Source organism: Pyrus communis, chromosome 6, assembly GCF_041283825.1.
Source record: "Pyrus communis isolate YQ-2024b chromosome 6, ASM4128382v1, whole genome shotgun sequence".
Lineage (NCBI taxonomy): Eukaryota > Viridiplantae > Streptophyta > Magnoliopsida > Rosales > Rosaceae > Pyrus > Pyrus communis.
Genome location: NC_142570.1, coordinates 6,772,943 through 6,788,502, shown reverse-complemented (window position 1 = coordinate 6,788,502; position 15,560 = coordinate 6,772,943). Strand labels below are relative to the sequence as shown.

The following is a 15,560-nucleotide window of genomic DNA, read 5'->3' as shown; positions in this document are numbered from 1 at the left end:
TATGTTGCTTTAAATAAGAACCTTTTACATGTATGGTGCCATTTGCGATTGGATCTGAAACAGTTGCTTCCATGACTTTACTTGCAACTCATTGTGGTGTGGCAGCTTTGTGTGCAACATTTGGTTTTGTTGGTCGAACCCGCATCATGAGCTTGTTAGAAAGCTTGGTATGCAACAATCATAAAACATTTGATCAAGTTTTTCTCCTTAAATTTGAAATAGTTAATAATATATTTAGAACCTTCTTTTTCGTCCTTTAGCGGGTTACAGAATTAAACTGAGTAATAAAATTTGATTTTAAATTTGTTTATCAGGATAAGCTTGGTCCTATCTGTAGAAGTGCTACAGATTGTGCGATTGTTTCGGATGCTGTTAAAGGAAATGACTCGGATGACCTTTCATCAAGAGACATCCTCTTGAGGATCCTTTATCGGTGGACATAACAAAGCTTACTGTCGGATATGTTGATGATGTTGAGATGGAGGTTCGTGGTTCGATTCTAAATTGCATCATTAAGTTTTGATTAACTCATTTCACTTGATCGTTGTGTAAAATTGTTTGATGGTGTCTTTAGGTTGTTCATGTTCTTGAATCAAAACCTTTCAAACTCAACTACATTGTTGACTCTGTACAATGCATTGTAAATTTTACGATGGACGTGGATATGTTGTCTCACTTTGATGAGTAGTAGCGGTCCAGGAAGTATGATGATTATGAATCTCAAGCCGATGGTCTCCTGAACTGCGTCGGGCACACATATTTCCAACAGTTGACTATGTTCAGGTATTTTATCTACATATCATGACTAGAGTTGTTATGCTTAAGGTCATTCTAGTGTAATTCCAATCATTAAACTTTATTACGACACTACGAAGAGCACTTTCTAGATTTGAGATAATTAATCGCTGCATAATGCTCAATGATTGTTTCTAGGCACAGAGGGCACGGGGAAGACTGATTCAGGAAGTGATATAGTTTCTCTGTTGATGCCTTCATTGGCAATGCAACCGATTGGGAAAGAGTCCGTATAGGGAACCTAGTAGGGATGCTTGTAATTGTTGTTCCGGTAAGATTTACCAATATATCGGGTCCTCCTCGTAGTGACTGCCTTAGAAGAACGGCAATGACCACCGGCATTTACGCTCCGCCTCATCGCGATCACATTGTAAGTGTTTCCCATTATCTTGAATTTTGGGGTCCCAACTTCAAATGCATCATTTGCGATGCAACGTTAATTATTGGTAATATTTTTGTGTGTGGGCTCTAGCATTGACAATGGCAAATCAATCTGTTGTTGGAACACAAACAAGATGACTAAACCAAAACAATCACAAAGATATGAACAACAGAAGCTCACTTTATTAATCAATAAAGGATTACAAAAGAACTCACAATAAACTTCACAATAGTTCTCTTGCCTCTCAAGTCTCTCAAATTCACACACCCTAACGTTAAGGTTTACACATATTTATACTAGACAACCTAGCCACAAACCTAATCCCAAACTAAGTGAGAATCCAAACACCACCTGGAAACTTGCGTCAAAGTTTCTTATACTCATTACAACTAGGATTCCTACTTTAGTTAGGAATACAATTCTAATTTCATACCAAATCCAACAATCTCCACCTTGGTAAGAAATTCCATCAGAGACTTCATCTGCTTCCATTGCTCCACCATTGTCAAGTTTCAAACTTGTTTAACGTGCACCAAATCCAAGTAATGCTTGAACTTTGATACACCAACTACCTTTGTTAACATATTAGCAGGATTATCAGCCGTAGCAATCTTCTTAACAAGAATCTCACCTTCAGCTATAACCTCTTGAACAAAATGATATCGCACGTCTATATGCTTGGTCCTCGCATGATGTACTTGATACTTTACCAAGTAAATGGCACTTTGACTATCACAATACAAATCCAACTTGTGTTGATTTACACCCAAATCTTTTATCAAACCAAGTGTCCAAATAGCCTCCTTAATAGCCTCAGCCATCGTCATAGATTCAGCTTCTGTGGTTGATAAAGCAATGGTTGGTTGTAGTATTGATCTCCAACATATAGGACCTTTCACCATAGTGAATACATACCCTGTGGTAGACCTTCTTTTGTCTAAATCACTAGCAAAATCAGAGTCCATATAACCAATAGAGAACTTATCAATTTCTCCGTCATTTTGTTCAAAACAAATTCCTGTATTCCTTGTTCCATGAAGATATCTCAGTATCCATTTAGCAACATCCCAATGCATTTTTCCAAGATTATGCATAAACCTACTTACAATTCCCACTGCATAAGCAATATCGATCCAAGTACATACCATAACGTACATCAACCCTCCAACCAAACTGGAATAAGGAACATCTTTCATCCTAGCTTTTTCTTCATCACGCTTAGGGCATAGTTGAGTGGTCAACTTAAAATGAGAAGCAAGAAGTGTACTCACAGATTTGGTTTCCTCACTAATGCCAAACTTGTGTAGCAGTTTTTCCAAGTATTGTTTCTTCGATAAATACACCAGTTCCTCCTTCCTGTTTTGAGTGATCTGCATCCCCAAAATCTTCCTTGCTTCACCAAGATCTTTCATCTCAAACTCTTTCTGCATCTGAGATTTGTAATTTCGGTTATATCACTAGAGGCAATAAGCATATCATCCACATAAATCAATAAGTAGACATATGTACCTCCACTTAATTTCTTGTGATACACGAAATGGTCGTAATGACTTCTAGTGTAGTCATGATCCTTCATAAACTTATCAAACCTCAAATACCATTGCCTCGGTGATTGCTTTAAACCATATAGTGACTTGTTGAGCTTGCAGACTAGACCCTTTTTTCCTTGTTCTTCATAACCTTCAGGTTGCCTTATGTAAATCTCTTCAGACAAATTTCCATGTAAAAAATCAGTTTTTACATCTAACTGGACTAACTCGAAATCAAATTGTGCCACTAATGCAAGTAGAATTCAGATGGATGAGTGTTTCACTACAAGAGAAAAGATTTCGTTATAATTTACTCATTCCTTCTGAGCATAACCTTTAGCCACTAGTCTGGCTTTGAACCTTACTGGACTTGCATGATCTATTCCATCATTCTTTGCATATACCCACTTGCACCCAATGGCCTTTCTTCCTTTAGGCAACTTCACCAATTCCCAGGTTTTATTCTTCTTTGAGTGACAACATCTCGTCATCCATAGCTTCATGCCAATGCTTTGCTTCTCCACTACCCACTGCTTCAGTAAAACTTGCATGGATATCAACTTCGATTACTGGTAATGCGTATGCCATACATACAACACAATCTTTGAATCTGGCAGGAAGCACAACATCTCTTTTTCCTTTGCTCTTGGCAATGCACTCTTCTTGAGCTTGAATATCATCAACCATAGCTTCTTCGTCTTGTCTTTCTTCTTGGTCGACACAATTTTGTTCATTATTCTCGATGCTTGATTTTTGAGAATTATCTGTTGATAGCTTCACCTTATAGACAACATTCCTATCCTCTCTAAGTTTCATATGGGATTCATCAAACGTCACATCTTTACTCACTACTACCTTCTTGAGTTCTGTGCTCCACAACCTGAATCCCTTGACATCACTATTAAACCCTAAAAAGATAGCTTTCCTTGCTCTCAGATCCAGTTTTCTTTCACGTGGTAGTAAGCATCACACTAAAAAACCCTCAGTCTTTCATAGTCTTGAGTTATTTTTCCTGACCATAATTCCATTGTAGTCTTACCATTTAAAGCTGCAGAAGGTAGACGATTCAAAATATGGCATGCATAATTTAATGCTTCTGCCCAAAATCTTTTATGCAATTTTGCTTGTGAAAGCATACATCTCACCTTTTCCAGCAATGTTCGATTTAACCTCTCTGCAATACCATTTTGTTGGGGAGTTTCTCAACACTAAAGTGACAAGTAATACCTTCTTTTTTGCATATCTTGAAGAAGGGATCATAAGTATATTCCTCGCCATTATCACTTCTTAAGACTTTCAATTTTTTGCCAGTCTCCTTTTCAACTGTGTTTTTCCATTCCAAAAAAATATTCAACACCTCATGTTTGTGCTTCATCATATAAATCCATGATCTTCGTGAACAATCATCAATTAAGGACACAAACCATCTCTTCCCTCCTAAAGATTCATTCTTTGCAGGTTCCCAGACATCTGAGTGTACATACTCTAATATACCCTCAGTTTGATGTATTGCAGTGCCAAATTTTACCCTTGTTTGTTTGCCAATAACGCAATGTTCACAAAAATCTATTTTTCCACTTTTGGCTCCCTTTAAAATCCCTTGTTTAATCAACCCTTACAGTGCTTTGTTTCCCTCATGCCCCAACCTCATATGCCATAGAGAAGATGTATCCTCTTGATCACCTTCTGCCACTATAGCCACCTATTTTTCCATGGTTTTGTCCTCCAACAAGTAAAGCAAACCTCTTCTTGGAGCCTTCATTATCACTAATGCCCCTCTAGCTACCTTAAGTATATTATTCTCAGAATAAAATTTGCAACCTTGGGATTCAAGGGTGCCTAAGGAAATTAAATTCTTCTTGAGGTCTGGAACATATCTTACTCCTTGTAACTCACGAACTACACCATCATGATGCTTAATCATAACATTGCCAATCCCTAGCGTTGAACATGGATTATCGTCACCCATATACACAGTTCCAATGATACTTTTGAAAGATAAGAACCAATGACGTTGGGAAGTCATATGATGAGTGCATCCAGTGTCAAGCACCCATTGATTTACATAGTCTATGCTTTCCGCTGCTGTTAGGGCACAAACAAAATCCTCATTATCAGCTTCAACAATGTTTGCCTCTGAATCCTCATATTTTTTTCCTTGTTTTTAGCCTTGATTTTAGGACAATCCTTCTTCCAATGTCCATTCTCATGGCAAAAAGCGCACCCATCTTTATCCAAGAATTTTCTGTTGCTTGAGTTACCTCTTGTGCGAGACTTGCTTTTCTTCCTATTTGCAGACTTTCTTTCCTTTGATCTTCCTCTCACCATTAGTGCTTCAGAGTTGTTCTTCTCTTGTCTATCAAGATTTCGAACTTTATGATTCATCACAGCACTTGAGATCTCATCAAATTTAATAGTTTCTCTACCATAAATCCATGTCGTAACAAATGATTCATAGGATTTAGGCAAAGAATTCATCAGGATCAACGTTTTGTCTTCATCCTTAATCGTCTCTTCTAAATTCATTTTGTCTTCATCCTTAATCGTCTCTTCTAAATTCAACAATTCAGCAATCATTTTGTTAAACTCTTCGAGATGATCAATCATCTTTGTTCCTTCCTTATATTGGAAACGATAAAGCTTACTCTTAAGATAAAGTCTATTTTCTGCATTCTTTTTCAAATATTTGGACTCCAGTGTATCCCATAGTTCTTTGGCCGATGAAATATTCATCACACCATATTTTTGTGCCTTGCCAAGACATAACCGAATTGTGGAACATGTATGCGCATTCAGCCGCTGTAATTCCTCCTTCTTCATCGACATAGGCGTATCTTCAAGTACTACTAGTAGTCCTTGTTGTATCAACACATCCTTAACTTTGCACTGCCACATAGCGAAGTTATTGGTCCTGACGAACTTCTTGATCTCGAACCTAGCACTTTGCACTAATGTTTTGGTAACCTCAGTGCCCCCATCATCTCCACTCTTGCTGGAGTCATCAGGTTTTGTCATTGTTTTGGCTTAATCACTGAACCAAGCTCTAATACCACTTGTTGGAACACAAGCAAGATGACTAAACCAAAACAATCACAAAGATATGAACAACGGAAGCTCACTTTATTAATCAATAAAGGATTACAAAAGAACTCACAATAAACTTCACAATAGTTCTGCTGCCTCTCAAGTCTCTCAAATTCACACACCCTAACGTTAAGGTTTACACATATTTATACTAGACAACCTAGCCACAAACCTAATCCCAAACTAAGTTAGAATCCAAACACCACCTGAAAACTTGCGTCCAAGTTTCCTATACTCATTGCAACTAGGATTCCTACTTTAGTTAAGAATACAATTCTAATTTCATACCAAATCCAACATCTGTGACCACCGGAAGAAAGCGACCTCCGATTGATAATCTTGGGCTGAATGACATGATTCTGGATCCGGCCAAAGCTGCATGATCTCCCATGCTGTTGCATTTTTTGGTCACGTTTATCTTCATTCCTACTTTACAACTCATATGATGGGGAAAAAAAGTTTCATAAAGCTGGGTTGATGTGTATAATCCAATATCAAATGTATTTTAGGGCCTACCGGCCTATATATTTGAGGGGAAGGACTCACATGCATTATGCACCCCTTTGGATCGTTACTATGACTTCTCGGTTGGTTATCGACACAATGCCACGTGTAAGATATCTTTACATGAATATATCTCTGGTATAAGATGCAGTAGTTGCAGTGTACTAATGAGGTACACGTAAGTTGTTATTTGATAACCCTTTTGCATTTAATATGTGATTCCTTGTAAATAAAAAAGAAAACTTGTGTGTTTGTGTAGCTAATTTTCCGCATTTCTTCAACTTTACTTTTTAATATAAATCTGTAACCGGTTTAATTTGTGCATACTTTTCGAAAACAAATAACAGAAAACTGAAAATTGTCCCTTCCCATTTCCTCTTAGCTCTTGAAGAACCCTTTCAATTGTGGGTCACATTACATATCATAATAACAATAATAAAAAGTTCTACCTTGCTTTTTGTTCACACAAAAACAGAAGTGTATCTTTTTTGAATTCATGGAAAACTTAACAGCTTCCTAATTTTGGAATTAGACCCCTAATCAAAATTAAGCCAAAATATGAACCACCCACCCCCCCCCCCCCCCCCCCCCCCTCCCCCCCGGGGCAACAACACACAAGCCAAATAAAAAAAAAAAAGGCAAAAAAAGAAAGAAATTAGAAGTGTCAGAAAAGAAGTTTGCAGATTTGCATGTGTTGCTTAAAGCAAACAAGATTCAGTTGCGGAAGTGGCAGCAGCAGCAGAAGGCCACCACTGGAAAAGTACCGGTGCCGCTGTCATCAACTGTCTTTTACCGCCGCAGTAAAAAATTTCCCTCTTCCCCCGCATCTAGTTCGCTAGATTTTAACCCAGAGTGGTAAAAAAGTTGGTACTGTGAGTCTACGTCAGTGTGCCTGTGATTAGGCAGACTTTTTTTTTAATTAATTAATTGTAAATTAGTTTATAAACACTTAAGAGATGTTTTATCCACACTCGATTTTTTACTTCTTACACATTTATTGTTAATTTTTATCATGTAATCTTTTTCAATTCATCAAATCCGATATTCGTAAATCAAAAAAGTATTTGAAAGTAAAAAAAAACGTGGAAATATCACACTCCAGAATTAAATGGGTATGGAACTTTGTTAGGCCTGCAGGATTAAAAAGTGGTAAAAAGGGGATTCGTTATTTTCATAGTACAAAAGTAGAAGTAAAGGTACAACTTTCATTTGCAAAAGATAATACCCTATTTTTTCTTGGATTTGTTGAAAGAAGAATTTGTACTTGTTGGGACAACAACTTTCAATGTAATTACAAGAGGAAAATGGTTCGAAAAGAGAAGTGAAGTTTGCACTTAATTCCCTCTCGCATTTGGATCGAATCAATTAAAAGATGAGATATTATATTCACACATCTCAAATTATTCTTCTCATATTTTTTTAATTTTTTAATATTTCTACAAAATACTAACACTTGATAGAAAAATATTTAAAAAGTAAAAGAGTGTGGAAGAAGTAATTTAAGATGTGTGAATATAATCTCTCTCAAAAGATAATCACGGGTGATAAAGCAACATGAGCGTGGCACAATGTTAAAAAGATTGTGGAAATCATCTCTCTTTAGAAAAGTTTAGGTCCTCTATCTACGTTTTTTATGATTATTTACCACAATGATTATATCTTTTACATGTGGTTTAATTTGGTCCTCATTTTAATGATTATGTCAAATTTTTTTGTTGCATTAACAACTTACGCGATTTGGCATAGAAGATTGAAGCGGGACACATCGCATATTTAACAGCAATCCGTTATTGCATATAGACATTTAAGTTATGTAAATTTAATACAGATGCAATTGTTATCGTTTAAAAAGAAAGGGAATCCTTAGATCTTTGGAATTCGCTGCATAGCTAGCGACAAAAGGCAGGAAATTGTGTCAGAGTTTATTAATCAAATGAATCAGGATGACATTGTTGATCATATAAATTGACCGAGTTCAGTTGAATTAACTCTTTTCAGAGTGCGACATAGAGGTTTAAAGTGGGACAAATGACGTTGTTGATCATATAAATTGGGAGGAAAATAATTAACGAATACTAGTTAGTTGAAGTAACTCTTCTTGGAGTGTGTCAGAGTGAATTAAAGTAAGATAGATGACATATCTAAAAGCAATCGGTTACAGGATAAAAAAGGTTAAAGTCACGTAAAGTTAATACATAAACGACCATTATCTCTTAAAAGGAAATGAAATCAGATAAATTTTAGGTTTGTTTAGTTGCGTTGTATTCTTCTCTCAAGGAGGAAATATGTATACAACTACAATGACGTCTGGTGTATTTAATCCATATAATGTGTTAGAATTTATTCTTTAAACAAATCAGAATTACCAATCACGATATATAAAATGTTTGTTTCCATATGATGTAATAAAACAAACCAAAATAAAATCCTTGTAATTGCTTGTTAGTGCTTTGCCTTTTGCATTTTTGACCTTATATTACTTATTAGTGTTTGTTGAGGATAGACATGAGAGTTGGTGACGTCTTTTATTGAATAATCGGTTAAAATTAAACCCCGTGGATAGAGGAAATCAAGACATGTCAAAAATATGACATCGTAAAAGTGTTGGCCGGTAAGTTGTCCTAATCCGTGTCAAAATCCTTTTGGGATTAGAACCTACATCCATATGGATTTTGGGTCACCGGACAGACTGGTAATTTCATAATTCCCCATCTAAAAATAACCAATTTTCTGAAATAATCCCTATATGGAAAGGATATCCAAGCAAAGAATTTAAGACCACCATGGTATGTTGGGTAATTTCGAGCCAAAACGCAGGGTATAAATATAAACGAATTGCTGGATGCACAGCTCTCCGTCGTCTATATACGCAACGCGTCTGAAAGCTTGCGAAATCTCTCTCTTTCCGTGTCGCTCTCGCTTTGGATTCCGCCGCTCGACGACGCTGTTTCGACGAACCTAGGGATCGGATAAACCTCGTCGGTCCGGATAGATCCGAATAGCCTGATCCGATCCAGCTTGGTAATCTCTCTATCTATTGCGTTCCTAGATCTCTCTGGGTTGAAAGTTTTGTCTCGGATCATTTAATCGGATTGCTATTGTTTGCATTAAGCGTAATTGAGATGAATTTGACTGAAAACTGTTTGGTTTTGCAATCTGCGGTGATTGATAGATCTTGTGATCCGAACGGTTAATTCTGCTGTTTTTTTACCATGTCGTATTGGATGTGTCGTTGTCGTATTGATGCACGTCGTTGTTGGTATGGAATTTGGATCTGAATGGTGTCGTTCTGATACGGATTTGGTTGGTGGTGTTTGTAAAGATTGTAGCTTTGCATGTTGCGTTGGAGAGATATTTAATGTTAATTGTGATTTGGTGATTAAAATTTAATTGGGTTGTGGCTTTTTTGAATTTTAATTGGGTTGTGTTGTTTGAAATTTAATTGGGTTTTTGTTGATGTGTTTTTTTTGGAATGTCGTGGTGTAGATCTCTGTCAAACTATAGAAGGCTGTTGAGATGGCATCATCAACAGCTTCCACAGGATGGTACAGAGGGAGAGTGAAGGCTGTGCCTTCAGGGGACTCCTTGGTCGTCATGGCCCTCACAGCCAACAAGGCCGGACCCCCACCGGAAAGAACCATCACTCTGTCATCGCTTATGGCTCCAAAACTGGTAAAACGATTAACATCCTTTGTGTTTCATCCACCTATGTATTTTTAATTTGGCGTTTGCATTGAATTGTTGTAAATTCTTGGTCTTTTCGTCCATTTGAGACTTATAATTACAGATGATGGTTCTGTTTTAGCTCAATTTTTTGATCGCTGACATTTCTGAATGGCTTTTGCTATTGTGATGTTTTTTATTGCTAGGCTCGTAGAGATGGCCAGGATGAGCCATTTGCATGGGGCAGCAGGGAGTTTCTGAGGAAACTCTGCATAGGAAAGGTGCTTATTTTAAATACTTGCTTGTGCTTTATTATCTCCATACTAGTCATCTTTCATAATAATGTCCATGATGCATCCACCTCATTATATTTTCCAAACAGGAGGTGGCTTTCAGAGTGGACTATGTTGTACAACAGATAGGGCGGGAATTCGGCTCGGTTTTCCTTGGTGACAAGAATCTTGCGATGCTGGTTGTTGCTGAAGGCTGGGCAAAGGTAGTTATCTTTTCACTTCTATTGGATGCTGATTGTTTATTTAATGTTTATTTCTAATGGCTGTAAGCTGAATCCTGTTTGTGCAGGTCAAGGAGGGTAAGCAAGGTCCACAGAAAGCAGAAGCGAGTCCTTACATTGCAGAGCTGCTACGTCTCCAAGAGCAAGCTAGGACCGAGGGCCTTGGTCTTCATAGCAAGGTTTGTACTTAAATTCTTTCCCTCCTTTTTTCTTATATTGTACATCTAATATGTTGCAGCATGTTGAAAGTTGACTTCAAACTTGTTATGTATTTGACGACATGAAACATGATTATTTTGTTCATAATTACAGGTTCCTGGTGCTGGTGAAGCATCCAAAAGGAATCTACCTCCCTCTGCTATCGGGAATGCTGGCAACTTAGATGCCGTGAGTCTGTTGGCTGAAAATAAGGGCAGGCCAATGGAATGTATTGTTGAGCAGGTTCGGGATGGAAGCACAGTTAGGGCCTACTTGCTTCCGGATTTTCAGTTTGTCCAAGTATTCGTTGCAGGAATTCAGGTATGTTTTCTTTCTTCAATCTGGACATGTATGCATAAGATTTTGTTCATATCTGATTTTTGTTCTGAAAGTAATAACATGTATATATAACATAATTTCTCTATTCCAATTAGGCCCCATCGGTGGGAAGGAGACCTATAACATCAGACATAGTTACTGAACCAGAAACAACTTCCGATAAAACAAACGGGGATGTTTCTTCTGAACCTCGAGCCCCTCTAACTTCTGCTCAAAGGATTCTAGCTTCAACAGCATCGTCTGTTGAAGTTGCCGCAGATCCATTTGCATTGGAAGCTAAACATTTTACAGAAATTCGTGTGTTGCATAGAGATGTAAGCAACTTTCTATTGCAGGTTATCTTGGACATTGTTATTACAATTTTATCAATATCGTGGTCGATTTATAGGTCCGCATCGTTCTGGAAGGCAATGACAAGTTCAGTAATTTGATTGGGTCAGTATATTACCCTGATGGGGACTCGGCGAAAGACTTGGCCCTGGAGCTTGTTGAAAATGTAAGAGCTTAAACTGTGCAGTGATTTTAAATTTAACATTATTGATGACTAATGTTTTCTTGTCCCCGACTGTTGAAATATTTATGGCATGCTTTCAATCTTTCTGTGCAGCTTATTGCATGCTTTATTGTCAGATTGTAAATCTCTTATACCCTCCCTGAGACTCATATTTAGGGCGTACTGACAATCTTTTGTTTAGGGTTATGCAAAATACGTTGAATGGAGTGCAAGCACGCTGGAAGACGATGTGAAGCGGCGGCTGAAGACTGCAGAGCTTCAAGCAAAGAAAAACAAGTTGAGGATTTGGACAAACTACACAGCCCCACCTACAAATTCAAAAGCAATTCATAACCAGAATTTCACAGGAAAGGTAGTATGTAATGAAAGTTATGGTTATGTATGTTTATCACAACATTATGATTTGTCCTGTTATATGTACTCATGTAATTGATTTTCTTTCTTCCAGGTTGTGGAGGTTGTAAGTGGGGACTGTGTGATTGTCGCTGATGATTCTGTTCCATTTGGCAGTCCACTGGCGGAGAGGCGAGTTAATCTTTCAAGTATTAGGTGTCCGAAAATGGGCAATCCTCGTAGAGAAGAAAAGCCAGCTCCATATGCTCGTGAAGCCAAAGAGTTCCTGAGAACACGCCTCATTGGACGTCAAGTATGAGATCTAGTTTTGATTCAATGTTTTCTTCATGATAGAAGTCTCTCTCTTAGTTCCAAATAAATTTTAATATTTCCATTTGGCATGTTTTGTAGGTAAATGTTCAAATGGAGTATTCAAGGAAGGTCAGCCCCGGAGAGGGAGCTGCAGCTACTTCTGGACCTGCCGATTCCAGGGTAATGGATTTTGGAACAGTTTTGCTTGCATCTCCTACCAAGGCTGAGGGTGATGACACCCCAGCACCTGCTTCATCTGCGACTGCCAGCCAGCAGGCTGGTGTGAATGTTGCTGAGATGGTGGTTTCACGTGGCTTTGGCACTGTTATTAAACATCGAGATTTTGAGGAGAGATCAAACTATTATGATGCCCTTATGTCAGCAGAAGCACGTGCTACTGCTGGAAAGAAAGGATTACATTCTGCCAAGGAATCTCCAGTCATGCACATTACAGACTTGACAGTGGTGAGTAATAAAATAATATGTCACTCATATCTTCCTCAATTGATGTGTCTAACAATCGGTATGTAATTTCACTCCTTCCTTAATTGGTGTTGTCTCTAACAGGCATCAGCAAAGAAAGCCAGGGACTTCTTTCCATTCTTACAGAAAAGGAGGAAAATTCCTGCCATTGTGGAATATGTCCTCAGTGGGCATCGTTTTAAATTACTGATTCCCAAGGAAACATGCAGCATTGCCTTCGCATTCTCTGGTGTCAGATGTCCTGGGCGTGAGGAGCCATATTCAGAAGAAGCAATTGCGCTCATGAGACGAAGAATTATGCAGAGAGATGTTGAGGTAATCCCATTTAACATTAAATTCTTGTTGCCGCTTAGTTATGTTCTTGCTTTGATGAAATTATGTCTTTTACAGATTGAAGTCGAGACTGTTGATAGAACTGGGACCTTCTTGGGATCTTTGTGGGAGTCAAAGACCAATGTGGCGGTTGCCCTCGTTGAAGCTGGCCTTGCAAAATATCAGAATTCCTTTGGCGGTGAAATCCCTGATGGGCACCTTCTTGAAAAAGCTGAGGAATCTGCAAAAAGGCAGAAACTGAAAGTATGTGAAGCAACATACCTACATTATTACAGCTGTCTTCCTGTTAACTATGTTAATTTACATTCTCTTTTTGCAGATTTGGGAGAACTACGTAGAAGGAGAGGAGGTTCCCAATGGTTCAGCTGTCGACAACACCAAACAGAAAGAAGTGCTAAAGGTACTTGGAATGCAATTGCATTTTATTATTGCCCATTCTACATGTTGTAAAATGTTAAGTAACATCTATCTTGTTCCTTACTTTCAGGTAGCGGTGACAGAGGTTTTGGGAAGTGGTAAATTTTATGTTCAGACAATTGGGGATCAGAAAATTGCCTCTATTCAGCAACAGCTTGCATCTTTGAACCTTCAAGAAGCTCCCGTAATTGGGGCTTATAATCCTAAGAAGGGTGACATTGTCCTTGCTCAGTTTAGTGCAGATAATTCTTGGAACAGAGCAATGGTGAGTTACAACCCTAAACATCAGTTTTATTTTCCGATTGTAATAAATTTTTAATCTTGAGTTATTTCAGTGCATTAGCATACATTTTTTCCCTTTCATCCCTTCCCTATTTAAAATAAATTGTTAATGTGTTATTTATATACTTCTGCTAGCAATTTTTCCAAGAAAAAGAGTGGCCGGATGATAAAAACATAGCCAGTTGATAATCATATTCCCTTGATGAACACTATATTTACCTCAAGTCTTTTGTTTCCAGGAAAAGTGATGTTCTTATCATCTGGCATTAAATTATAGGTTTCTCTATATTCATAGAAGGCAAGTCTGTTGATGTTACACACACATTTGACAGGAAGTGAACTATATGATGCAAATGAAATGAATTTCTTTATCTGTGAAATCTTTCTTCTTGTTTTACAATTGCTAGTTTTGATATAGTAAGTTTCACCAACGTTCATAAGTAGCATGATAGTTTACATTTTCCTTGCACTACAATTGCATCTGATTATGTGATTTGTACACTGAATGTTCTTCTATTCAGTCTTCAAAATTTTCAAATTTTTTAATATGTGTATGTCTTCATGCAAAGATTGTCAATGCACCTCGAGGAGCTGTGGAATCCCCTAAAGACAAGTTTGAAGTGTTCTATATAGATTATGGTAATCAAGAATTTGTCCCTTACAGCCAGATACGGCCTCTTGACCCATCAGTTTCCTCTGCACCCGGTCTTGCTCAATTATGCAGCCTTGCATACGTTAAAGTCCCGGCCTTGGAGGAGGACTTTGGTCAAGAAGCAGCTGAGTATCTAAGTGAGCACACATTAAACAGTGCCAATGAATTTCGGGCCATGATTGAGGAAAGGGATCTTTCAGGGGGAAAAGTTAAGGGCCAGGGAACTGGACCAGTGCTTGTTGTGACTCTTGTTGCTGTGGATGCTGAGATCAGCGTGAACGCCGCCATGCTTCAGGTTTGAGTTGTAGCCCTTTTTTCTAGTTATGGTAGCTTTAAATCTCATCTTTTAAATTCTTTTCTGCTGCCCTTTACAATCCTACCCGTGATACGCATACCACTGTTTTGCTCGAAATCAAAGGAAGGATTTATTAGTCTGTTGTGTACTGATATCCATGCTTCAATCAAACAGAACCCTCATCATATATTAATATATATTGCTTGTTCCGAATCTTTCAAACTTTATTTTTTCGTAATGTCTTGCTGAATCTCATCTGTTCAAATTTGTGGAATTTTCAGGAAGGACTTGCAAGGCTAGAGAAAATGAAGAAACGTGAAACCAAGGAGAGGAAGACGGCAATTGAGAACTTGGAAAAGTTCCAGGAAGAAGCGAGGACCGATAGGCGGGGGATGTGGCGCTACGGAGACATCCAGTCCGACGATGAGGACGTTCCTTCCGTTAGGAAAGCCACAGCTGCTGGCAAGCGATGAATATACAGTTATACTGACGGAAGCTAAGTTACAAAAACAAGTATGGCGTAAGATGAGTTTAAGTTATAGGCATATATCATATGCTGTTTAGAGAAAGAAGAAAAAAGGAACCTTGTGTTGCAGTTGAGTTTTGTTTTCGGTCTTTGGATTGTCTGTTTTTTTTAGATGAGAGGGAACATATTTTTTTTTTTTTTTAACAAAATTCGAATAAGGTAAACGTTTAATTAGACAATTTTGTCTGTCGATCAGAAAGCTTGACATTTAATTAGTGTTTTTCATTTATTTATATATCGGGCATAAATTTCCAAATTTTATGTTATAAAGATGATTTTTTAAAAACTTTTTAGCAAAAATGGTTATTGAGATTGACATAACTTCTTATTTTGGTTCTTGATATTGTTCACCGTCAATCATTTTGGTTCTTTCATGAAAATTATCTGTTAAAATTGAGAAACCCT

General features: G+C 37.7%; 1 protein-coding gene across 1 annotated transcript; it reads left to right on the top strand.

The window, feature by feature from the left end:
* Positions 1 to 8,866: 8,866 nt before the first annotated feature.
* On the top strand, positions 8,867 to 15,411 carry TUDOR1 (TUDOR-SN protein 1). Its single transcript, XM_068449606.2, has 17 exons — positions 8,867 to 9,315; positions 9,781 to 9,966; positions 10,164 to 10,238; positions 10,340 to 10,453; positions 10,540 to 10,650; positions 10,784 to 10,990; positions 11,104 to 11,322; positions 11,397 to 11,504; positions 11,704 to 11,874; positions 11,971 to 12,168; positions 12,267 to 12,632; positions 12,735 to 12,965; positions 13,041 to 13,226; positions 13,303 to 13,383; positions 13,471 to 13,665; positions 14,252 to 14,629; positions 14,911 to 15,411. The coding sequence occupies exons 2-17, from the start codon at positions 9,811 to 9,813 to the stop codon at positions 15,100 to 15,102; spliced, it is 2,988 nt and encodes a 995-aa protein (XP_068305707.1). The 5' UTR covers positions 8,867 to 9,315; positions 9,781 to 9,810; the 3' UTR covers positions 15,103 to 15,411.
* The last annotated feature ends 149 nt before the right edge of the window (positions 15,412 to 15,560 follow it).